Source organism: Oculina patagonica, chromosome 12 (assembly GCF_052425735.1).
Source record: "Oculina patagonica isolate OP01 chromosome 12, crgOcupat, whole genome shotgun sequence".
Taxonomy (NCBI): domain Eukaryota; kingdom Metazoa; phylum Cnidaria; class Anthozoa; order Scleractinia; family Oculinidae; genus Oculina; species Oculina patagonica.
The window spans coordinates 18,072,055-18,098,670 of NC_135769.1; the positions used below are offsets into that span (position 1 = coordinate 18,072,055).

Below are 26,616 nucleotides of genomic sequence, written 5' to 3' on the forward strand. Positions count from 1 at the left end.
AATGTCACGCGACTTCCACGTGTAAAGCTTTGGTTTTGTGACCAGTTGTTTTCAGATTCGCGTCCAATTGTGTGGCCGCTTATTAGTTGCGTTCAATTTGAGAATCCATACTGACCATAGCAAACAAGGAACATTCGGAAACAGAATGTTTTCCAGTTTAGCCGTATCGGAAACACATGTTTTGGAAGCAAATCTTGCGTTGGGGACGCCAGTGCTTTTGAAATTGTTTAGAGACACTTCCTGAATCAACGTACTACTGGGAGTCAGCAATGAATTATGGGGTTTTAGTCATTTGCCAACAGCAGCATTATATGCATACACTACACTTATTCCGAAAAAGTTAATTTGTAAATTACAGCGTGTTTCAGAATACAGCTGCTCGCATTGTCACGTTAACAAGGAAATATGATTCTATTACCCCAATAATGTTTAAGCTACATTGGCTACCCGTACAATTCCGTATTATTTTTAAACTTCTGTTAATAGTCTACAAAGCACTCAACGACAAAACACCATCCTATGTTTCTAGTATGCTAAGTTTTAGAAAGTTTTCTCGGTCACTACGTTCCAGTGGCCAAGAACTGCTAACTGAGCCCATGGCTAAACTCAAGACCTATGGAGACCGGGCGTTCAGCACTGCTGCGCCAAGGCTGTGGAACAACCTGCCACTAAGCATCCGAAAATCGGCATCAGAAGACATTTTTAAGAAGAACCTAAAAACCTATCTTTTTAAAGAAGCCTATGACATTTAATTTTTATTTCTTATACACGTTTACTTTAAGTCCAGTTAAATAATCATGATATTTTTAGTTTTTAAATTTTTAACTTTTAAAACTTCACTCTCTGCATGTATAGATATTTTAGCTCAATAGATTAATTTAGTTAGGTATTTTTATATTTTATTTTTTAGCATAGTGATTGTAAAGCGCTATGAAAGATTAGCTAAATAGCGCTATAGAAATGATTATTATTATTACACAACAAGCCACCATTTCTTTCATTTTCAGTTCTCTTTAAAGGAGATATTTCACGATCAGATCATTTTTTGCGTTGTTTAAATTACCTTCCAATTGGAGAAAACCTTGAAAGAAAGAGAACATCGATCCAAGAGGCAATAACAAAGAAGACTGTTGAAAGTGGAGTTAATGACGAGCAACCAACTTGAAAATTTCAGGCTGAAGAAAGAAGGTGAATTTTAAGCTTGGTTGTGAAATGAGAAAGATGTAATGTTCATCATGTCACATGTAAGAAAAAATCTGAGCCCCCTACGGGAATTGCACCCGTGACCTCCAAAATACCAGGCGTGTGCTATCCACTAAGCTATGGAGAGACTTATGGTGAGAGCGGCCATTTACTAAGTTCCTGTGTGACACGCGTCCTGCATACTGCTAGGATCAGCAATGTTGACAGCTTACTGTATGATGATAAATTAGAAAAATGGTAAATTTAAAGCTTGGTAGTGAAATGTGAAAGATGTGATTTCGGGCTGAATGTTTCAAGATGCGCCATCGTGGCGTAGCGCTTTTAATAGATTCGAGTCTCCAGTCGTTTTATGAAGAACGTTAACATTGAAGACTATGACATGAAATGTTTTCTTTCATGTGCTCACAGAAAACCAGCAGCTAAGCTCATGGGGTAGTACATTGCCGTTTTAGCTCGAAGTAAAAATAGCTGAGCCGCTGAACAGCTTTAACAAATACATAAATTATCAGGAAATAGACCTTATAAGGAAACTGATTACTTTGCAAAGCTGAATACCACACTGACAATTGTTTACTAAAATCTGAAACGTTTCTGAAACCAGTGCCTTTATAAACAGCCTCTTTGGCCAAGATTTTTACTTTTTTCCCTCTAAAAGGAGTTTAACATCAGTATCAATATGATAATTTCACCATTTTTACCAGTGTAAGTGGAATGTGCAGCAATATCCTAATAGAGGTGTTCGGTGATATCGTGTTCAGTTTTACACGAGGCGTGACAGAGCACTACAACCCAGAAGAACCTGAATTCACGGCAGAGTCTTTTGGTTACGATCCTCTACAAAGCACAGGTCGAGAATGGTATTATCTTCCTGTTTATTAGCTTATTTATCAAGAATATAGCGACAGGGAAATCACAAGTTTAAACTATCCAGTGGCTAACAGTCTTAATGTAAGGGTTATAGACGCGTGTTCGCCAGAGAAGAACGAAGAAACACAGGAAGACCAGCAAAATGAAGATAGAGCCATGGCTTGGAAGCGACTCAGACCATCTGCTCTTCGTACAGTTTGTAAATCAATGTACATTGGAGCTTTGATTTCCCTTTTAATTTACCGCTACCATGGTAGGCACTATATAGCTGTTGCTCTCGTATCTTTGTTGTAAAACTAAACTCCTCTGCGAACTGAACTCAAGGAAATCAATTCCAGTTCAGGTTCAGTGGACGCGAACAATTTCCAATGTCGTTTTTGAATTCTCTAACTACTTTTGGTTCTTTGCAAGTATACTGCTTCTTTTCCGCCCATATCAGTTAATGGGAGTGAAAACAAAATTGATCTTGGTTTTTTGCTTGGGATATTGTTTGCATTCAGTTTATCGTGTGGCTCAACTGGTGTTAGGAATATCTCATTCCAAGTTAAATTCTTTACAAGACCTTCCACTCAACGTTTTGCTTTTGGTCAGCGTATTGTGGCAAGTCTATCTTCTAACGAAACACCTCTGTACAAGGTCAAGAAAACAACAGATAACTTTGTTCTTACAAATGACATTGATCGGCTGTTTTTATTTTATTATTGTTATTATTGCAGTATTTTTCTTTATCCATCCTTTAGCAAGGCAAACGAAGAAGGCAAACTGCTAATTGCAGTCTCTCTCTCCCCTTATTGGGGTCGCTCTCAAACCTATGTCACGAGTCGGTATGCAGCGGTACTCAGAACCTAAGCCATCCGGGATATTCCTATGTCTTATTGGCACCACTGTATTTTGGCACAGCTATTATGTTTCGAGTTTTACAAGCGGATCTTGTCAGTTTGCCACATGTCACCATTCTTGGAATTATCCATGGTTTTGCAGAAGTCATAGAACGAAGTACCATGGTTGTGATTGATCACATTTTTCATCGGATTTGCAAAAGAACATCAGTACCTTGGGGAAGTTTTCGTACTCCTCGCTGTGAGAGACTAATAGCTGATATCGCTATCATGAGTATGTTGTTTGAATCAACTGCCATTGTGTCTGTTAACGGCTTCTCGTATTTGTATCAGTTTATTTACTTCGAAACAGATTCTCTTTTAACGTTACTGCCGTCTTTTACCATCAGGACTTCAGTTCAGCTGGTGATTGAGTGGTTTTTCACCAGCGTGTCTCTAGCGATCGAGACTCATTATCAAAACATGGCTGTCATGGCTGTTTGGCGAAGACGATGGAAGAGACACATCTTGGTAGCTGTTGTGAACACAGTGCCGATAGCTTTATGGACAAGTGGTACTATGTTATTGAATGCACGTTTGCTTTATAACGAAACCGTGCTTGATCAGCCCTGCAAATTACACCCCTCTGTAACAGACAACAGACCCAGTGGAGCTCGACCCAGTGGATTATTTTCCCCTACCCAGTGAAAAATTTATTCTCCCCGGTACCCAGCGAAAATTTTGATTTTACCCGCCCATTTTTGTGCTTCCCCAGTGACTGTGCGTTGTGACTTATGTCGAATAAACTTATTTTAGAAACGAGCCCAAATAAGCCGACCCAGTGGGAAATAGCCAACCCAGTGACTTTTTTCAGATTCCACTGGGTCTCTTACAGAGGGGTGTCAAATTGCCATTTACTTGAGTATAGAAAAGCGTTGTTCGCTTTCTATCTTACAATTCATTGGCACTGACTAAAAACCAGAAACACCGGAATACCCCTAGCATGACCCCTAGCAAATAGCAAACCCTAAGCTAACACTGGCCACTGAGCAATGACCGCAGTAACCATGCACGTAACCCAAAACTAACCTTGCTTTTGCGTGTCCGGACATGTTCCCTGTCGGTTTGCGCGGGTTTAAGTACGTGGTTAATCACTAGTTGCATGCACCTTTGTGGTATGTGGATGAAACCACAGGCCATGTTTATTCAAATTATAGCTGTTTAGAAGTGGTACTGTTGATTCTGTTGTATTATTAGGAAAAGAGAGCACGCAAAATATGAGACAATATTACATTTAGAATGGATACGCGCGTGGAGGAGGTTGGGGGAGTGGGGTGGGACGCGAGTCGCACATGTACAGGACGAAGAAGAGTTATCAAATTTTGGACGGATTTCAAGACGTTGACTGAGTAGAAGATCCCAGAAGATCCCACGAAGGAGAGTGATCAAATTTTGGCCTGATTTCAAGACGTTGACTGGGAAGAAGATCCCACAATAACAAGAAAATAAAGCAATATAAAAAGGATTAATAAAAGATTCTCCCAGGGGAGAGTTAGGACAAAGAAGATGTACAAGATTCAGTTCTATTAAACTTGTAAGTCTATGGATAAAATGTGTGCCCTTAAGGAGAATTCTCATATATAGTGCTGTTCATATATAGTGCTGTTTGTTTTTCAGTTTTTGTAAAATTAACTTTTGATTTTTTCCCTCCTGAAATTGGACACTCTTGTAATCGATACGGTTAAAGAGCAATAATACGTGCAATAATAATAAGTCGAAAAACATATATTCATTGATTCTTTAATGATGGCATCCTATAAAGAAACCCAGAGGATCACTTCATGTTTCTCTGCCTCACTGACCAAGTAAACGAACTGGCAAATATTAAAAAAAATTGATGGGTTGACAGTATTAAACCAGTTTAGGGTGCATTTTTTCTGGTAATACCGGGAAAGCCATTGAGCTCATTCAGTTATCGAATTCTGTTAGTTAATTTTACTACTAACTGCTACCAACCATCATAGGTTTGGTCCACTTCAAAATGATGTAAAAGCAAACGACTGGGAAAGAAAGGAAGTTTTACACGTTTCAGCGAAATTGCAAAAAAATGTCTGTTAATGGCTACGGTTAACAGGTCGAACTCTGAGAGCCTTTCTCTGCTACATTTAAATAAGGAAGCCGTGGAATCGTGCCATGGGGGCGAATATCTGTATCTTTTTTTAAGCGATGGCGTGACATCGCTTTATGCCATCGCACGATCGGTTAGGCTCGATTTCCGCCGTATTCTTGGGTCCGGTCTTCGTTCCTCCCCGAGAGGGGGATGACCGCGGGCTCATTTTCCCGAAAAAGCGGCTGGAAATCGAGCCTAACGATCGGTTCGTTTTGTCTGTTTGGCCCGATCGAACAGAAATCAAGTTTACTTAACAAGAAATCGCCGCGTAAAACACAAAAGCAAAATACTTCTGTGCAGTTAAAATGGAAAACTACAATGTATGAACGAAAGAGACTTATTATATATGATGGAATCTATTAGATTGAGTAGACAGAAATTCTAATTCTTAAAACACAAGGGCCGCTGTGAGCAAGAGACCGTTTGACCTTAAAAGCTTGCTCGCGCGTATCGTTGTCTTTATCCGTGATATCACACTGCAGTATACAATCTTTGTTAGACAACATAGGGAAATCTAAATAAAAATATAAAATAAAGTATTACTTTTTCAATTGAGCAAATCTACGAAGAAAATGTATTATTTGCATCCTTGGTCTGTGAATTCATAACAACTGCATTTATTTGAATTCCATTAGATCCTCGGACTATACTATTTATACAATCACTAACATTGCTTCTTATGTTAAAAAAATGTAAGATGCAGTTGGATAACAGTCTTTTCGACACACAAGGTGTCAGCTACTATTATTTACTTTAAGTTTTCCTCAAAATTTGTAAGACCCCTCGTGAAACGCCATCGCTTCTGCATGCATCGCGTGCCAGTTATTTACAAAGGTCTGTATCTTTGATATAGTGATATAAGTGTTGACAGAAGTACATAATCTAGAAGTCCACATCTAGCATTGGGGGCGTGCTATCGGATTTGCGTGTGTGCTATTTTTAGAACATCCTTGGGGGACACGCGCGAGACGCGCGAGAAAATCAGTGTGTGTGACCTGCCAACAAACATTCACCAGAAAAAAATTAAAACTAAAAAAAAAATTCAAAAAATACTCCAAATAAAGGGGAAGCATCGATCTAATTTTATGAGATCTGTGATGGAAAAACATCCGATGATAACCAGAGATGGAAAAAGTTGCTTTCCGTTTCATCTAGTGATCTCTGATTAATATTACACAGGCAAATTATGCGCGCTCGAAGGGGAACAAAAACCAAAGAAAACGAAACCTTTGGTAGAATAAAATATTTAGTTTTTGGTTAAAGCAAGTATGTTTCGCTTTGCTGAACGTCTTTACATCAACAAAATAATATTGTCTTGCTCCTGAGCTACAAAAACAACCACGACTTGAAGCTCGTTTGGAATACTCGTTTTCTGAATTTCGATATTAAAACTGCTAACTGAAAATTGTTTGGAAACATTTTCGAAAAGCGAGCGATACAACAATTGAAAACACATTACTTTCATTGGCCATTATTTTTAACTCTAGCGTTTTGAAAGTCGTATTACTCTTAAATTTTGATTTTAATTTATAACCGTCTGACAGTGTTGAAATTTGAAGTTTGTAGGCAAGTGAAAAGGCAACCGGTCGCCGGTTTCCATTAGAGAGCTCCCAAAACAAACATGCGGAATATTTGTATTTTAACGAGAGAGTTATGAACGTAAGTACCTTAATCTTTCATATGGAAAGTATAAAGTTTCGTCGTATTTAAGCTAATTACTCAACAACAAATAGAAAATTTATAATTTTTTATCGGCGCCAACTAACTGTATACTTTGAGGTAAGCTTATATTGGAAAAGATGAATGAAAACATGATCGTTCAGTGAATTTAACTCGCATTTTCATTTATTTATAAACAGCTACATTACCTTAAATAAAAGTTCTCAGATTTACTTCTCGAAAAGAACCTCCATTTTCCGAATTCGAAAGGCGGGCGGCATGCGTTTCTAAAATGCAGTACTCGGGCTTCCCTTGCAATTGTTTGAGTTCAGGTCTAGAAATATTGTGCTTTCACCGCTCTGCACGCATAAGGACTCCAAATTAAAGACACCTTTAGAACCACAGAAATAGTCACCACAATTTTTCTTTCTCTTGTGTAGCCGTCCTGTCCTTTGACTTTGAAAAAGGGGATCGTGAAGAGAAAGTTGTTGTCACACGCATGGATCCCGGCTGGTTTCGCACTTTCAGTGCACGGTACTGCTTATAGTCGTCGCGCTCGATTTTAACCACTTCAGGGACAGCCGCACTTTTCTACAATAGCAATAAACCTTACCAAGATGTAAAAAGGCATCTCCAATATGTAATTAATAGCCGTCTTTTTCTCTTGAGTTCCATTCATCGAAGTGTCTTACATTTTGAAATTGAGCCGGTCGAAGCAGTCAGTTTCTTTACGCTCGCTGCCAACTCTATACCTGACTCCAAAACACAACACATTCTACTGGATGCTCCAGTGTTTTTAGTGACTTCAATGCTGTAATCATGACAGAAGAGGAGACCAGTGATTGTATCGGTAGGTTTAAATCCTAACTAAATGCACATTTTGATAAACAACAACTTGAAGTAAGAAATTTCGTGGTGCCGTTCGCTTGTTTTCAGCAGTTAGGCTCTTCTGCTCAACTTCAATAATTTGTTCAACCAATCAAAGGCGCGCTGTAAAAAATACTTTTATGCGATTGGTTACTAGTTCGCGCCAAAAGCCGTCTACGTAAGTTTCGCGCGTCTCGCGCGCGAAGCCTGTAAATAGCACACACGCAAATCCATAGCACAAGACCCAACCAGAGATGTGGACTTCTAGATTATGTACTTCTGGTGTTGATGTGGATGATCGATAATATGGATCGGGTTTGAAGCTTATATTTTCTTTATAGATTTTGACAGCTGTGATTAGTTATGATCTTTGTTTTGTCTGTTTTCCACTCGTCTTTTTAATACAAGAGATTGTGGCAGGATGTAACTCTTAAGATTCACGTCAATAAGGTAGCATGCCTTGATTAGCTTCTCAATACAATATATTCTCAAGTGCGGAGTTATATTGTTGTCCACCGCTCACAGGTTCTACGCTGTCTGTTTTTAATTTCCATGGTTTTCATTTCTGCTCTCGTATCTTTCAGAATTGTAACAGAGCTAAAGCAATCTTGACACTGTCTTTAAAGTCTTTTAGAATGCTACATTGTTTGCTACTGCACCCAGAAGTAATACCGCTCACCTTATTTAATTTTAGAATTTTAGTATTGCATGCCGTCAAGAAAGTACTTTATCCTCTCTAATTACCATGTTATATTCCCCAGCATAATTGAGGGCATAATTAAAAATAGCTGCAGTTTAGCATAATTTAGAGCGCAATAGTCCATTTGCATAAGCATACTGTGTCAAGCTGTGCCACCAAGTGTGCTAAATTTGCGAATTCGTAAGATTAAGACGTGGGAACTGAACTCGAAAAAAGTTTTCCAGTTTTATTAGCCAGCTCCACTCGAAACGCGTGGAATTGAGACTTGCGTCAGGGACGAAAATGCTTTTGAAACACTCTCTTGTTCCCAAGAAACAATATTTGCATCGGAAATTAAACTACAGCCCGCGTGGCAGCTCTTCTTTCTCTGCTTCGGCGGCTTAATTCCCCATATCTCCGTGCTAGTCCCCCCCCCCCCCCCCCCCCCGAATCTTCCCTTCTCTCTTTCTCCTGCTAGGTTAAACTGGAAAACATTTGCTTACTCGACGATATATCCCAGTTTAGTAGTATTTAAGATTCATTGATTCGAAATGACTATTTCGGTTTAGAATTTATCATTCCTGTTCTAGCAACAGTGACGCATGAATGACCTATTAAACCAAACCTTTGTTATGGTTATGTTAGAGACCGATACTCCCCACCCCTACCCTGAAGAAAGTTTTCCCTCTTCACACTTCCTATAAATTGCATCACAAATCACGGGACACGTATTTTTTCCGCCTAAAATCGCGTGTAAAATTTTTGTTGAAAATGAATCGAGGAGGAAAGGTCTTTACCCGATTTGCTGTGCTGCTTGTTTTTGCCTGCTTCTTGTATCCAAGTTTGCTGTACAAGTCAATATCGCACATTGTGCGAGAGACAGATTTAGCACATCATCGTTCCACTCGAGAGGCGAGATCGGTCGAGCTTGAACGAAACGAAACCATTAGGCAGCAAGTTGATTCAACTCCCGCGCCGCCACAGAACTGTGTTAAACCCTCTATAGACGACTTTCCAGATGATTTTATGACTCAGTACCAGCGACAGAAGCAAGGAGGTGTCGTTATTCATTTTCTTTTGGCCATTTACATGTTCGGTGCGTTGGCCTTGGTGTGTGACGATTACTTCGTTCCTTCGCTAGAACAGATTACCAAAAAGCTACACATGCATTCAGATGTTGCTGGTGCAACTTTCATGGCCGCTGGTAGCTCTGCCCCCGAACTGTTCACCTCGATTATCGGCGTTTTTATTACAAAGAGCGACATTGGACTAGGAACTATCGTGGGGTCTGCGGTATTTAATATTCTATTTATCGTCGCGATATGCGGTTTGTTCGCCGGGTCGGTGCTTCGACTGACGCCTTGGCCTCTGTTGCGTGACTGTACGTGTTACCTGTTGAGTATCGCGGCCCTGATCGCGATCACTTACGACAAAAAAGTTTACTGGTACGAGGCTGTTGTGCTAGTGACCATGTACCTGCTGTATGTGGCTATCATGTACTGTAACACAAGCCTTGAAGGTTGCTTTGAGAGACTAGTGGGATATTACAAAGAGCCGGACACTGATATTGAAAGAAATAGTACAGAGGACGATGAAGAGAAATCCCTCCTAAAGAGCGACGATGAAGATAGCGAAGAAAGGTTAAATCCTTCGGGCGCAGGAGAAGAAGTTCAAATTATCGACCAAAATGACGATTCGCCATTTTCAGTGCCCCAGGGGCTCGTTTCACGAGTACTGTGGATACTTGCGTTACCAATCACGTGCTTGTTTTATGTGACAATTCCTGACTGCCGCCGTGACAGATGGGAGAAGTGGTATCTTGTGTCATTCTTTGTATCAGTGGTGTGGATTGCGTTACTCTCTTATGTTTTAGTTTGGATGGTGTCAATCATAGGCTTTACACTTGGAATCCCAGACGTCATCATGGGCCTTACATTCCTGGCGGCAGGGAGTAGCGTGCCTGATGGGATATCTAGCCTGATTGTCGCACGACAAGGAGATGGTGACATGGCTGTATCCAACACAGTAGGCAGTAATGTTTTTGACATTTTACTGTGCCTTGGACTGCCTTGGTTACTAAAGACTACAGCAGTGGACCTCGGCGGCTATGTTGTGGTCCTAAGCGGCAGCATAATTTACACATCAATTTCTCTCTTTGGTACTGTGTTTGTGACCATACTTCTGGTTATGATAAACAAATGGTACTTAAATAAGTGCACTGGAATGGCATTTCTTGTTCTTTACTTAGCCTTCATTACAGTCGCAACTCTTTTTGAGCTTAATTTGTTTGGGGATTACAACCTCCCAACATGTAAGACATAGCACGGAAGTGGCTAATTAAATTTAGACATGGACCATGTAACTTCTGCTATCCCCAGTAGGATGCCAAGTCTCCCAGATATAGAAGAAACAAAATTGCATACCTGACTGTACTATGGAGATTTTGAATTATTTGATGTATGGCCTTAGATAATCTTTATTTAAAAACACGGTCAAATTCATCAGTCCCCTTGAAAATAACTGAGCTTTCCAAAATTAGACCCTCTCCCCCCCCCCCCCTCCTCCCCAATTGCAATAAACCCTCCCAATTATATTAGCCCATGTGCTTATATTTAGACTAACCTCTTAAAAATAGAAACAACTTTCTTGTAATGTTCATTTAACGACTATGGAACTTGTTAAGTTATCCATTGTTACATTTATAGAGTTTTGCCATAGCCAGGGTATTTTATATTGGATCTTATAGGATGCTGAATAGGATCTTACACATGATTTATGGGGTACTTTCAGGATCCAATAGGATCTTACTCAGGTGCCTGTGCAGAATTTTACCAGGAGAGGGGGGGGGGGGGTATATTTCAAATTTACAAAATTATCTTCAAATCAAAAAAACTCAAAATAATAGTTTTTTTGGTTGGATAGAAAAACACTAAAATAAAGCAAGAGAGGAAAATAGAGGGTTAGGACTAGGATGATTAAGATGGTTTGCAAACAACCCACTTGCAACAGTAAGGCTACATTTTTCAAGATTTTCTAGCTGTTACATATTTCCTCTAAAAATGCATTAATGAGTGATTCCTGAAAATGTCCATATTCCCCCCGCAGAAGGGATCGGAAATTCCTGGGGGTGGGAGGGGTCTCAAAGGCCAAAAACTTAAAGGAAATGTATGGCATGAAGCTTAATTGGAATTTTCAGAGGGGTCAGGGGTCTCAGGAAAAATCCCTCCCATGGGGGAGGTATGGATATTATAAGGAACATATTAGTGATACTGTAGAAAATAGAAAAAAATTGAAAGTGAAAAAAATTGGGCTCTTTACATCTTTACAATACCATAGCTGATAAGTTGAATGGGCTATATGTGTTACAAATCCAGTTTAGTGGTCAGAGTGGAGAATTTCAAGCCAAACTTCTTGACCAATCAGACATACGGCCTCCCACATCTGATATTAGCACCCCGCATTACTCAGGGGTGGGCTACAGGTAAAATTAACCCTTACTTTAACACTATAGCCCTATCCCCAACCCAAATACTACCATATCTATACAGTTTAACCCTAATCCTTGCTACCGGCAAACCCTATTAATCTAGTTATCCATAATCTATTGTCTGTTACCTGCCAGTTTAAAACATACTGGCTACAAAATTTTGGCATGTGGATTTTGTCGGGAAACTGTGTTCTTTTTTCTAGGTTTTGCTTCAAATGGCTAGGTGTGCATGGGTCTTAATTACTCTGAATTAAATGGATTTATTTTACAAAAAATTTTTTTAGTAGTGAAATAAATTGGAAATGCAATTAATGATATAAAATTAATAAAGAAAACGTAATATATATGGCAAGGTTTACTTATTTTAAAGTAATAAACAAAGGTCTGTAAATTAATATATGAGTGCATATTTTTTTATTAAAGTACATGTATAATTTAAACATGGATAGTCTGATTTGATATGACAACTTATGACCTACCTACTGTATAAATGTGCAATGCATCCTCAGTTTAGGGCATCTAGTAAATACTCATCATATTATAAGGTGAAACCTCTGATTACACAATTAATTAAGGCAGGTAATATTAAATTCTCATTTATGCACAATTTCATGCGACAGCCCCTGAGGTTTCAACTCACTATTTACTGAGTTCATTTAAGAAAACACCTGGGTATGCAGGTGGAGTTGACACCTGCCATTAAACTTTCAGCCTTTATGTACTGTATCCCCCTTGATCTCATGCCATAGATAATTCAGTTTTCTAATCAGAATACAGGAAGAGCCGTTGTATATTCGACTGTATTCAACTTTGTTCCAACCGTTCCCATAGTGCGCTGCGACTGTATTTACCTCGACGAAATTTAGTAAGCGTATTTTCTATGGCAATTGGTATAAAATAGTTACACAACACTTTCTCGTGGTATACTATGGAATATCCCACTTGTCACTTATATTTTCTTGGCATACACATTCGCCTAAAAGGGTCGTATGTTTACCGAGAAAATACAAGTTACTCGTGGGATATTCCATAGTATACCACTCAAAGCGTTGCATAACTAGTATGTATCCCCCTTGATCTAATGCAGATACTTCAGTTTTCTAAAGCAGACAGTAAGAGGAGTACCTGGGCATGTCTGAATACAAATGACTGCTGGCTTAACTTTGTTTCCAAAGTCGGGATTTCACCTGGGAGGAAATCAGACTCCTTTTATAATTCACAGTACCAATTTCTAGTCTTGGGTAGAGACAGCATTGTTAGAGAAAAATGCCTTGTTAAAAGTACAACACAGCTCAGGGCCCCCACCCACAGCTCAAACCCAGACCATTTCATCCAGAGTCTAGGGCAATAGGGTGTAGTAGGGGGCTGGTACCTAATATTTGCTTACTACTTTTATTTTAGCCCCAGGTTTATTATAGGGTGGGTTGGGGTAGAGGTGGATCTTAGCAAATATTTAACTTTTGCTACAATTATCAACAATTTTCACACCTTACCTAGTGTTGTACAGAATGCTTTTCCTCGCTTTTTTTTCTCAAATGTTACCTAGTGTTATTGTCCTTATTTTCTATTCTAATGTGTTTTTTTCTTCTGGTAGATCAAGGGCTGTAGATTCTGGGCCCACCCCTCGCAGTATCTATGAGGCCACCACACCATGCATGCACACACCAAATAGGAACTACCTATAATAAAACTATTTTGGCCTCAATATCATTACAGGTATACCTGTGTGATTCAATACATATAAATGTGACGTTACTGAAACCAGTTAAACAGAATACCATCCTGTTCACGATAATTTTTTTGTCCCGTTTAGGATTTGGCATCCCAATTTGACCAACAGTTTATAAGTGTACTGAAGTAAGAAGAGTGCTCTACCTTCTGCTACAGATCCCATGACAGCTAGTACAAAGAATTCGAAAGATCATAAAATAAGTGGACCTACTTACTGTAAAGTTGTCTTTGTTCCTTTGTGATCGTCGAAGCATAAATAAGGCATGATTAGGTCATTTCTGGGCTGCCTCTGGTCATGTTTAGTCTCTGCAAGTCTCGTGTAAAAACTTCCATACGAAAATACGTATTTACTGAAAAAGGTTCAAAGGGGAACTCAGCGGCCTGGATGCTAAGCTGACCGGCGCGCAAACACTTCCCTCCAAAACTGCCCCTCGTGAACGTCTCAAATGATTCCTCCACTTTCAACTTTCGTTTCAAGCCAAGAGATCTAGATAAAACAGTTAGGCCCGGTTCAGACGCCGATCTTTTCATGAGACGAACCTAATTCCTTGAATTAAGTACATGAAAAGATCGGCGTCTGAATCAAATTAGAACGGCTATTTCAATTTGGAACGGCTCACCCGTTCTTCCCGCCTGGCTTGGCCGAGAATTTCGCCTGTGGAACGCTTTTGGAACGGCTTTGATTCAGACGCCGTACTTTTCATGTGCCGATCCTAATTCATAAATTATTATAATGTATTTTGACAAACTTTGATTGGTTTTATTGGAACTGTATAAGGAACGGCCTCGGAACGGCCAAAAAGTACGGCGTCTGAATCAAGAGGCGTACTTTTGTCAATTTGGGTCTGTCCAAATTCGAATTGAGTTCGGCTCATGAAAAGTACGGCGTCTGAACCGGGACTTACAATTTAATAATAATAATTTAATAATTGTAACCCAGCAAAAATCCTAGACAACAGTCTGTTTTGACGAAAAATTGGCTTTGTCTTAACCTCCCCCTCCCCACCCCCAATGCAATAATGATTTCTATCCATCCAAGCGTGCAGCAAAATTGCAACCCTGTTTTTTATTCGTTTGTTTTTTGTTTGTTTTTTGTTTGAGGGGTGATAGGTTCGGAGAATTGAACTATGGTTTCTCAACTCTAACTGTTTTGTCACCAGGCACCAACAGCCCTTTATTTAAAGTGTCCCAAGGACTTTTGTCCAAATTCTAGACTGTCAGCTTATAATTTGGTTTGTCACTGACTATTAAAGCCCGGGCCAAACGAGGATGAGCGTTGATGAGAGTTGACTCTCATAAGAGTTTTCGTCAACTATCATCAACTATCACCAACTTGGACCAAACGAGGACGAGAGTTCGTCAACTGGCTCTCATCCACTCTTATGAAAAATTTGAACGCGTTCAAAGACGATGAGAGTGCAGAAGCGTCGATGAGAGTGCATTAGAGTTCCATGCCAAACGAAAGAGAGACTTTGAACTCTCATCAACTTTCATTCTCGTTTGGCCCGGGCTTTACTGGGGAGGTGTCTGTTAAGACCGCTTAAGGAAGGTGTCAGTTGGTGAAGGTTCCACTTTTCTAGTACAGAAGGTGTTTGTAGAAACCGTCACTGATGGTCCAAGGAGACGACGAACATTCTTGTAACAACCTTGTTCCATCGAGTCTAGTTTCTTCGCAGCCTTTTTTCAGCCTCGCGTCACTTGCTACGTTAGACTTCTTATTTCCTCTAAATCCCAGGAGGAAACTCAGTTAAGGAGTCTTCACAATGTATCTTGATATTTTTTAGGGTAGGGGCCGGGCCAAATGACTGAGCAACGCAAAACCTGATTATTAATTCTTAAACATTTTTTAGGGTTGATCTGCTCCAGATATTTTCACAAAACGGCCCTCTTACACAAAAGCATAAATCATGAAAGCGTTAATTCGAGCTCTAATGTTTTCCCTCGTTCGTTTGTAGAGTTCGTTAACGGAAAATCGGATCGGCTCCTTTCCACAGGTTTTACTGAAATGATAGAAATTCTCCATAACGTCTGGCCCTTTTAGTCCAAATTTCGTCTTGTGGAATTCTCTTAGTAAAACAGTTCGTGACTTGATATTTGGCATATTTGCTATTTGGTCGTTGAATTTTCCAAATCTGTTAGGAACAGGAAAAGTTTACTTTTTATCACAGTGGCTCTTGATCCGAGGATAGAAAGGTGACCAGAGAAATATTAGGCGTACAATTTCAAATAAGGAACATTTGAATGAGATATCACATAGGCCCATCTTTCAGACGAGGATTTTTCATATTCTTAACCCTTAATATGCTAAGTCCGGATTATTCCGGGATTTGGAGCAAAGGCCATTCAACCACTTATGACGTCACCAATTTACACGTCAGCAGATTTTTGAGACGTGCAACTTATCATAGAGTTTTGATAGATCTTTCCACAGGACTGTCCGTCTTGACTATTGACTGCATTCTGACAGAGCTAATCGAAAAAACGTGATCAGTTTTTGGTGTAAAATTGGTGCTAAAACAGGCCAATATACCCAGACTTGATCATGCTCTCCTTTTCAGGGTTTTCCATTGATTAAGATGAAATCTTTTCAGGCCAGTAGAAGGGGTGCACAGAGAAATTTAGGACCGTAGAGCCAAGGAAATCGATTAACGGTTAAAAAAAGCCTGTTTTTGGAGAAATTTCAGCATATTAAGGGTTAAGGGGTAAGGTAGGTCTTCAGTTTTTTTTATTTCCTTTAATTTCGTAAGTTATCTTCATCCATTGCTTTTGATGATATCTATATTTTTTTACCAGTCATTAAGAACTCCATCGCTTAACTATGTGTCATATTGGTGACGTCATTGGTTGCAGCTACTTCAGTGATGTTCTTGTAATTGTGCGTAGTTGGACATTTTTAACGGCTTTTAATATAGACTCTCATTTTTCCTGACTTATTCAGCTGTTCAGTTTCCTGTGTTATCTTTTATAATAGGGTAGAAGAGTGACACTGGGAACGAGCTGTAAATTTTTGAGAATAAATTAAAAACCTGACCATAATCTCGTTTACATTTTGTATTCCCAATTTAAAGAGTACATCATGCAGGTGTAATTAACTCCGATCCGTTCAACACCAGATGTAGTCTGATGTGTCAGCCGCGGGGAACACGGCTAGCTGACACTTCAGACTACACCAGACGCTTTTTAATAAAAAAGAGCAAATAACTTTCACTTCTGGTAAACAAATCATTTTGGTAGTCAGGGAAACCCGAGAATACCCGTAGACATTTAATATTATATTTATTATGCATACAAGGTTATATTTACTGTTATTCGAGATAGCTCCTCGTCATTTTATACGAATCGCGGAGGAGAACAGTCTTGTACTGGATTTGACCAAGTCCTAGTTGGCGAAGGTATGAATTTTAACTTATAAATATTTTAGCAAACCTAGAAAGTGATAATGGAAAATGGCTGTGCAGTTGATAGAATTTTTAATTTGCGCTTTTCCGGTGCGTTTACTGTTGTTTTAAAAAGGCGTTTTGAACGGTAGCGATATCTTAGTGCATGGGTTTGCTAAAAATTACTAAAACTGTAAATGTTCAATTGCTTAGTTGTAATAAGAAAAGCATGTGTTAAACAAAAGAAATAGCTATCCATCGATAAAACATTCAGTTCAGACCGGTGGCCGAGTCAGCGCAATGCTTACTTTATACTGATCTTTCCCTTTCCCTAGATATTTTTAATCCGGTTTTCAGAAACGCTTTTTAGTCACGCCTTCAGTAAGACAAGACTAGTATGTTGGCTTAGATATTGTAAGGTAGTTTAAGAGACAGAGAAAATTGCCCCGCCAAAGTCGAGCCTTTGTGATGTTCTTTTGAACTGATTAAATTATTGGAAGACAGTGAACTGATAAGACTAATATATTAAAAGAGTCAAAGCGGACACTAAGCCTTATGTCCACCATTTTGTGTTTCACTCAGGTAAATATTGATAACAGTATTTGCTGAAAATGTCAAAGAAATATTGCTAATCGTGACTGGCTTTTTGTACCACCCAAGTTTTGCGGATCTCTGTAGTGAAATTCTGCTTGCCTCTTTCCTTTGCTGTACACGTGTTGGGAGATGAGGTGGCATTCAGCATCTGATAATAGGAGAAAGACTGAATGGTCTCTTAATGGCGTTTCTGCTATTGACTTTCAAATTAGTGCTAATCTGTTTCATTCTGTTCTGTATTTTAATAATTTATGCATTTACTTACTTTCGTCTCGTTACTTTTTTGCGTGCGTGATCGCGATGTGTGTTCAGAATACTAGTAAGCGACATAAGCTCTCTTGATGAACATATCGTGGTCATAGAGCAAGTGTCGAGAAAATATAGTGTTTAAATAAAAAGAGAAGTATTGACTATGATTTCGGGTTTTTAACTCAGAAATAATGAACTCCTGTCAAAGAAAAGTGAGTACATTAATATCGAACCGAAAATAGGCTAGGAATATAAAAGAATACACTGAAAGTTCAGCGTTAAACCGTTAGTCACGGATGAGCATTTTGCTTTATACCGGTAACTCCCGAACTAGAAAAAGTACAGAAGACTCAAAATATTTTATGCCATCAATGTCAGACGTAATTTTTGTCTTAGACCTCTTTAGACAGATAGAAAAGTTTGAAACTAGTTTTCGTGACTTTTTACAAACACGCCTTCCCTGGGCTGTGATTTCAAGCTCTTACATTCTCAAAACAAAGCACTGTATTGACACGAAAAAGTATGATAGATCAATAACTAAAATGAGTCGAAAAAGAACAGATTTTTAGGGACAGTTTCAGGAAGGTGGTTTAGATTTGAGAATTTTTAAGACGGCATGTGAAAACAATCCATGTTTTATTAAAAATTAAGCTACAAAAGATAATCGCCACTATTTAGAGCTAAAAAGGTAAAGATGTCCATAATATTCGCTTTTGATTAAAATAGCTATTTGCAAGGCTTAAAAATTGTTGAACGTTTTCGATTTAAACTAATTACCCCGATGATGACTAAGATGTAAGTTGAAGCCTTGTGAACAGTTATTTTAAATCTACGTTTAGTTCCTAGTCAGAGAAAAATCAAGGCACTACTTTATTTCGTATATTTTGTGCCTTTCTTATATATAGGCTCCTGTATATACATATAAACCTTTTTCTGCGTTAAATTTGCTTTCAGAACACAAATGCCTTTGTTTTTAGTAATGCATCACCATGGTCTCTAGAAATTGTAATCAATTTGAATGAACGATGATCTTACCAGTACATTTTACTTACTCGAACAATATTCAAATATTCGCCGTTATCAAGATGTTTTTACACCGCGAAAATTTGTTCATGATTTCGTGAAAAATGAAAGTCACTTTTTTATTACAAGTAATATTAAACAAGTTCGCGAATTGAAGTGTCGCGAAATGTCTCCCGTCGAAATTAATCGCGACGTTAAAGGGTCAGGAAAATTAAAAGTGATATTTGCGCAATAACAAAACTAAAGCTTTTGATCTCTTTTAATTTCGCCTTACTATTTCTTAGATAGCTTAAAGCCCTAAAAAAATTCTGAGAAAAATTCATCTTCATGGCATTGTTTCTAGTAAAACCACATGTTCAGTCCTGTATATTTTAATAGAGGACCCCCATTTTCGGAAACCTTGAGATTAACCTTCCCACTGCGGATTCAACTTCGGAAGAGACCGTCGAAATCCGAAAGTAATTCGTACATGTTCGGGAACCTTTTCGAAACCTTGAGATACTTCCCATTGACTGAACTTCGGAAGAGACCGTCGAAATCCGAAAGTAATCGGTACGTGTTCGGGAACCTTTTCGAAACCCTTAGATACTTCCCATTGATTTAACTTCGGAAGAGTCCGTCGAAATTCGAAAGCAATCGGTTCATGTTCGGGAACCTTTCGAAACCTTGAGGTGCTTCCCATTGATTGAACTTCGGGAGAGACCGTCGAAATCCGAGAGCAATCGGCAGTTCGTAAGAGACCGTCGAAATCCGAAAGCAATCGGCAGTTCGTAAGAGACCGTCGAAATCCGAAAGCAATCGGTAGTTCGGAAGTGACCGTCGAAATCCGGAAGCAATTGGTACATGTTCGGGAACCTTTTCGGGACCTTGAGTTTCCTTCCCGGTTCAACTTCGCCGGGAACTTCGGAAAAGATCGTCGAAATCCGAAAGCAATCGGTACATGTTCGGGAACCTTTTTAAAAACAGACGTTAAAACAAAAGCATACCAAGACACCAAACAGTGACAACAGGTGGCGTTCAGTGATCCATTCATTGAGAAATCAAGGGATTATTCATAAGACCTTACATCGGATGTCAATGTTGCTTTGTTCTTCGCTTCGGAGAATAATTCCACAGCCGTTTGTAATACAACGATTCGCCGAACGATCGCTGCACGGATCACAACACATCGGGACTAAAACGTATAAACTTTTAGCCGACGTATGAGTAACCCACAAAGGTAGTGGCTTGGTCTTTTCGCCGTCGTTCAATTTTTTTCCGTTTTTGTAATTGTTCGTAATTTGGGTAAAAGTGATTCATTTTCTACCGTGTTTAGCCCCTTCTTTAAAGCCCAATCGTTGTGACTCTTAAACATTTGTGTTTTAAAGCTTTTCACGCCGCCCGTGATTGAAGAAATGATGAGGACTTGCTAACAGCACGTGGCTCGTGGGACGGACGCGTGGTAAACTTCCATTACCAGTTTTGTTTACAAAAGCACATGGCTGGTCACATGGCAGGCTAATTTTGCTGATACTGAACGTTACAGGATGAAGGAATGCTTTTTCTCGAGGAGTCTTCTACCAATAGTAAGAATTATGGTGTTAAATAGATTAATTATACCGTCTTCAGTTGCGTAGGTAATAAAAATGCAATTTCTCCTTATTATATTAATAACTTTTCAAGCAGACAGGTAATGAGAAAAAGGAAAATCATCAGCTATAAAACAATGTTTTCACGAGACACCAGATTCTTAGAACGAATTTTAAAAAGAATATGTGGCAATCCTGAAAGATAATAATTATATTGATCTTTGCAGTCAAAAATGTGTTGACTGTAGATTTTTTAAAAAACTGCTAGAGCGAGTGTGTGCATAATTTCAAAAACGTTTGAAACAGATCTACAATGTTTAAAAAGAAAACAACTGAATTTTCGACTTCCTTCTGTGGACTGCTTCAGAGAAATGACTCCGCAAGAGCAACAGAATGCAATTACCACGCAAGCTGAAATGTTATTGTTAGTAGTCCCCTAGGGAGGCAACCAGTGTCCCTTAAACCCTTGGGAACGTTGCGCTTTCATTAACAGAGTTTTTGTCCAGGAATAAGTTCAATGGCTCTAGAAATAACCTTTTTCCTTTCTGCAAATTGCTTCGTACACAATGCCTTTCAACTGTTCTTTTGTTGGCCGATCACTAGGTTTTTTTAAACATTACCCGAATGTTTTCAGTGGTTAAAAAAACCGTCTTGATGTCTTTAAACCAGAAACCAAAAGAAGTTGGAAGTCTCGGGGGGCCGAACACAGGCCTGGAACAAATAGGAAGTTGGCTTTAATAGCCGAGTCAACATTCCCATTTAGCTCCGATTTGTTTCAGGCCTGTGTTCGGGCCCCCGAGACATACAACTCCTTTAGCTTTCTCCGACGGATTTAAAATGGCATGTTTCGAAACCATTGGCCACGACATACATTTCATGCGAACATTCTGAAAACAGGCGTGAATAACAAGGACAAAAAGTTATTTCTAGAGTCATTGCAGTCATTCATGGACAGAAACTCTGTTAATGGAAGAGCACTCTTCCCAAGGGTTTATACGACACTGGTTGCCTCCCTAAAGGGCAACGAACAATTACGTCTTAGCTTGCATATTTGCATTCTCTTGCAGAGTCATTTCTCTCGAGCACACCGCAGAAAGCAGTCGATAATCGAGGTGTTTTCTTTTTTAAAATTTGAGATCTGTTTTAAACTTTTTTGAATGAAGGTTTTTTGTTCCTGCCTTTTACGTACGCGTCCACTTTCTTTTGATATTTTTTGTTAATTTCACTTCAGTAAAATGATTTTCGATATGATACGATATTTTTTTCCATAATTTTGTTATTTTGGTTTATTTGTACTTCGATTTTATTTTCATTTTTTAGCAGTGGGGTCTCCTCACTGCTAGATGTAAAAAGCACATTAATTAAGTTATTACTATTTATTTTCCCGTTGCAGAAACAGCTCTTTTTCATTTTGCTGTGCCTAGCCGTGACGTCAGTGATATTTCTTTACCGAAATCCAGAGTGGGGCCTTGAATCTATCATAATTCTACGGCAGAAATATGATGTGTCTACCATTGGTGAGTTCATTCTCGTCCACAGAGCCGATTGTCCCTTTTAAATAGCCGGCTGAGCATGGGGCACGAGGAACAAGTGTTCCGGCTAGGAGGGACAAGCGGCGCTGGGGACGAGAATATAATGAGCTGTGTTCGAACAAGAGCACTACCTCTTTTCCGTCCGTCAAGCGTGCGCAAAAAAAGCGATAGATCGAAAAAATAGCCTTGCGAAATTTGGGGCGAGACGGCGATTTTGCCCGGCTATTTCGCCTCCTTTCGTTTTTTTTTTTTTGTCACTTTATGCTCAATGGACTAAATTTCTTAAGATCTTTTCTCGTTGAATAGCGCATAAGCTCGGTTTCTAATGCTTGTTGCATTGGACTCCGGATTGAGAGGAGTATAAATGTGTACAAGTAAATATTGCAGCACCCGCTGGAGGTAACCTGCGATAGACTAGTATCCTATCCGGGTGGGGGCAGCAATACTCCCAGCGTAGCCTCTCCATGCTAACCAGGAGATTAGCACTGGCACCGAAACGCCATCGGGCTCCTGATACCTTGGATTCGAAAAAACTTCAGTCTCAACCTTCTTGTTTTCATTCTCGCCCCCATATCCCTTTCTTTTTTCTTGCGGCTGGGCCTTGGCGGGATTTGGGTTTTTTTTTTTTTTTTTTTTTTTTTTCCCCCCCCTTTTTTTCCGACTTGTTTTATGATTGGGATGCATAATCCCAATCATAAAACAAGTATATGGTCAGTGTGCTGGACACCGAATCCAGCGGCCCACGTTCAAGCTCTAGCCGGGGTCATTGTATTGTGTTCTTGGGCAAGACACTTTACTTTCACTTCACTTTTCCCTAATCACCCAGAAATATAAATAGGTATACTAGCGAATTGTTAGAGAAACCTGACATAATGCTGGGGAGTTACCTGCAATGGACTAGCATCCCATCCAGGGGGAGTAGCAACACTCCTAGCCGCTTCATGCTACAGAATTCAGAATTAAGCGCCGAGACTAATTTATGAAACGAAACAGTTTTTTAAGCCGATCTGTTTTTTTACAACCCAATTTTTCGGTGACTTTACTGTTCATCTTTATGAGACAGTTAGGCCACCGAAAATTGAGGTTGTAAAAAACAGATCGCCTTAAAAACCGTTTCATTTCAAATGTCTTATACCGATCGCAAAGACTGGTTCAAGCTATAATTTACTTGGGCTTAATACTTGTCGGGTTTTTTTCTTGACGATTAAGTTTTAATGTGCGGGTAAGGTTTCTTTCAAAGCAAAAACTATTGACAAACGATTTCCTTCTTATGTAGCTTTTCCGTTAATTATGCCCGCTTCTTCCGTTATAGATAAAAAGACACTACTGGAAACATATCCTGAACACTTGTTGGTTCATGGAGCCCACGACATGACCGAGGCAGCGGTATCACTCACCAAACACAGAGCTATTGAGCTGGAGGAAAGGCTTCGTACATTATCCGACGAGGACAGACATTCAAACCCAAGAGAATTGACCTCGGAGCCCGCTCAAACTTCATCGACTTTTATAGACTATCATCAGTGCTCATATGAAGGCTTAAAATCTACAGAAAAATTCCCATTGACTAATATGAGCTGTGTGCCGTACAAGAAAACGGAAAAAGATTGTAACGAGGCGTTTAAGTACTTCGGAGAGTATAACCTGACGTCCGAGCCGCCTCAATGCACAAAGCCAGCGAGTCGACCGATCTGTACTTTTCTCACCGAGTCACGGTTCAGTGCCGCAGACAAAGTATCGGTGACATGTTGGAGAGATGTTTGCTCCAAATCATCGCCGATTTTCCTGGGCTGTCTTGATCCGGAATTTGGGATTTTGGACGAAGAAAAGAACTGGCTTCAATTCCAGAGTGTTGGTGAATTGGAGTTGGAGTTACCCGGGATAGTTTCGCAAAATTCAATCTACGGTTTTAATTCTTGTTTACTCAAGTGCAAAATGGGGAGGACGAAAGTCAAACAAGCGCTCATTTTCCCGCCAATTTTAAAACGCGCGGCAACGAAAACCCCGCGAAAGAAAATAAATGTGAATATCGTTCTCGAGGATTCCGTTTCAAGGTCCCATTTTTACCGGTCCATGCCGCGGTCGGCCCGGTCCCTACGCGATATTTACAGAGATTCTAGTTTCCAGGCAACCGTTCTCGATTTTGAGCTCGTTCAAAGTTATGCGGCGTACACTCTTCTAAACGCCCAATTCATGATGGCGGGAAAATCATTGATAGACAACAGCAGCAATGGTAAATCACCAAAACGAACAAACGGCGTCAATGTACTCACTGAAAGTTTCAAACGTTTTGGTTACCAGACATTTATGCACGAAGACCTATGCTGGTACGATGAGTGGGGAAGTTTCTTCTCACCTAATTACAAGAAAAAGTTGAAGCCCTTCACGGAGGAATTTAAACGCGTCTTTGAGAGCTTTAAACAAGCGACTAATCCGTATGTGGATAATAAAGGTCTAACTTTGCTCTCCTGTGATATCTTAAAGGAACTCGGCACTACGAATCCTTTCGGGGGAAAACACAAAAACAGTCATTGCTGGGACGGAAGATCGATGAGCGAATATCTTCTGTTTTACGTGAGACGATTTCTCTCACTAGTCGATCGAAACCCGGAAGTTGCGCCAGCACTAGTTTACACGCACATCAACACTGGGCACGAAACTTCTGGAAAACGCATTCGAAGTGACGATATAATTTTGTCCAAGTTCCTTGAAGAAATGGCTAGAAGCGAAAACACGCTAAGCATTGTTCTTTCGGATCACGGCGGCAAGACAACAGATTACGCGATCGAAACGTATCCAGGCAGTTTGGAAGTGTATAGTCCGATGTTGTTTATGATAATTCCGCACAAAGTTGCAGAGCGGCTTGGCAAGGATCAAATGAATGCGCTCATATTAAACCAGAAACGCTTAGTCACAGTTTCGGACTTGCATCATACACTAACAACAATTGCAGCGCTAACAGACAGTGAAGATACGATTGTTGAGGCCAGCGGCTTGCTTCAACCCATTTCACCGACGCGCACATGCGCAGATATAGAGGGTCTTTCTACTGAGGCCATGTGTCGATGCGAGGGCTGGCAAAAGCTTCTGAGTCCTCAATCACTGGATGTGATGTGGCTAGCGGAGTTTGCCCTCGGGCAAATCAACAATGTGATACAGGCTCAATACTTGCAGGGGGTGGGTAAAACGAAAGCAAAACGCAATAGCGGATACGGCCATTGCGCTAGATACGTTGGAAAAGCCATCGAGCGTCCGAGACAAGAACTCGTTGGCAAGCACTACATTACCACGTTAGTTTTAGTTGTTAAACCAGCTTACGGCGTGAAATCGGAAGAACGATTCGAAGTTCAACTAAATCACTCAAGCGTTCATGAACATGGTGTCAAGTTGATAAAATATACGCGACTAAGCTTCTACAGCAAATATAAAAGTTGCGTCGACAAACAAGTGGACATCCAGCTTTGCGCATGCACGGTTCACCATTCAAATAGACACGTGAAGCGTGGAGGATCGTCCGTGGAAGATCTGATTCGCGCGCGTCATTTTGTAGATTACGGGATGAGAACCACCACGCGCTTTCTCGAATCCAAATGTCTGATGGTAACAATCCGATATTTGAAAAGGCTCGTTTTTTCCAAGAAGCAAACCCGCTTAATGAGCATCGAAGTTGCGAATGTGTGTAAGGACAATACATTGCGAGTCAAACTTGGAGGTATTCACAAGATCACGCGGTTCTCTCGCCCACTTCCCGTGTCTCTAGTCGTTAAACCAAGGACCATACAGTTCGTACTTACAGCTCTCAATGGCTGGAAGTACGGATTATTTAAGCCTGTTTTTGTGCACGCTCCGTACAGTAAAAGAAACATTACGTGACATGCAGAAGCGTGACAAGTCACTTTTGACATTATCATTGTGTTACCTGCAAGTTCCTTTGGAAGTGCGCGCAACCCCTTCTGGATGTATCTAAACAATCCGAAAAAAGGACCCGCTAGGACAAACTTTCCATGCGTCTCAAGTTCGTCCTGCAGCAGGAAAATGTTCAAAATGGAATCAGAGCCAAAAACACAGGGTAGGGAACAAGAGGAACACCGAATGCACCTACTAAGCTTTTAAGTTGATAACTCGTGTTGATCATGAGACGTTTTAATTACTCTGTGACTTGTTCCTCCTATCCATACAATCATACGTTCCCTAATAATATAAATTAGTGAAAATGTTAAAAGTTCAACTGAGGCCTTACACTACTGTGTTAAAAAGTTTTAAAGTTTTTTAAAGTTTTTTTAAAGTTTTAACAGTTTTAAAGTTTTTTAAAACTTTTTAACACTTTTTAACACAGTAGTGTAAGGCCTCAGTTGAACTTTTAACATTTTTATTGAATATGCTACTGAAGGACAACATCTAAAGATTATATAAATTAATGAGAAAAGACATTTAAATGTTGGTGTTCTCTCACAGTGAGTTATGCTCATCTTTAAGAAGGTAAAAACAATTGAAACAGAGAAACCAAAACCTTCAGTACCTAGCAAACTTCACTTTAACTTTATCTAATTTTAAGCTTTGATATTTTGTTTATTTATCTATTTTAAGAATTTGACTGTTTTTAAATTCATGAACATATTTTCCTTTTTTGTAAGCAATTTGTTGGGTTTCTCCAATAAAAGTATTTTTATTATTATTATTATTATTATTATTATTAGTAGTAGTAGTAGTAGTAGTAGTAGTAGTAGTAGTAGCAGCAGCAGCAGCAGCAGCAGCAGCAGCAGCAGCAGCAGCAGCAGCAGCAGCAGCAGCA

General features: G+C 39.6%; 3 protein-coding genes and 1 long non-coding RNA gene across 5 annotated transcripts in view; 3 read left to right on the top strand and 1 right to left on the bottom strand.

Moving 5' to 3' along the window:
- The window catches only part of LOC144632401 (aconitate hydratase, mitochondrial-like), a 184,885-nt gene that overhangs the window by 53,913 nt on the left and 104,356 nt on the right, over positions 1-26,616 (top strand). The window lies entirely within an intron of this gene.
- LOC144632438 (sodium/potassium/calcium exchanger 3-like) lies at positions 8,743-12,098 on the top strand. The gene has a single exon (XM_078491090.1). It carries the CDS (start codon positions 9,035-9,037, stop codon positions 10,583-10,585), a length of 1,551 nt encoding a protein of 516 aa, XP_078347216.1. The 5' UTR covers positions 8,743-9,034; the 3' UTR covers positions 10,586-12,098.
- On the bottom strand, positions 12,825-14,160 carry LOC144632512 (uncharacterized). Of its 2 annotated transcripts, none has more exons than XR_013566909.1 (3): positions 13,697-14,160; positions 13,293-13,440; positions 12,825-12,885 (listed from the first exon to the last, which is right to left on the bottom strand). It is a non-coding gene; the product is annotated as an uncharacterized LOC144632512 (long non-coding RNA). The 2 variants fall into 2 exon arrangements; XR_013566908.1 differs by lacking the exon at positions 12,825-12,885 and adding an exon at positions 12,983-13,243.
- LOC144632396 (uncharacterized) lies at positions 16,822-26,490 on the top strand. Its single transcript, XM_078491035.1, has 4 exons — positions 16,822-16,873; positions 20,092-20,289; positions 21,686-21,809; positions 23,137-26,490. The coding sequence occupies exons 2-4, from the start codon at positions 20,251-20,253 to the stop codon at positions 25,695-25,697; spliced, it is 2,724 nt and encodes a 907-aa protein (XP_078347161.1). The 5' UTR covers positions 16,822-16,873; positions 20,092-20,250; the 3' UTR covers positions 25,698-26,490.

What these genes read in the sequence shown, in the direction of transcription:
- LOC144632438 (XM_078491090.1), top strand. Translation starts at nt 9,035, where the DNA reads ATGAATCGAGGAGGAAAGGTCTTTACCCGATTTGCTGTGCTGCTTGTT.
- LOC144632396 (XM_078491035.1), top strand. Translation starts at nt 20,251, where the DNA reads ATGAAGGAATGCTTTTTCTCGAGGAGTCTTCTACCAATA. An exon ending in CGAGGAGTCTTCTACCAATA is followed by an intron (nt 20,290 to 21,685) that starts GTAAGAATTATG and finishes TTCCCGTTGCAG; the next exon opens with AAACAGCTCTTTTTCATTTT. An exon ending in ATATGATGTGTCTACCATTG is followed by an intron (nt 21,810 to 23,136) that starts GTGAGTTCATTC and finishes CTTCCGTTATAG; the next exon opens with ATAAAAAGACACTACTGGAA.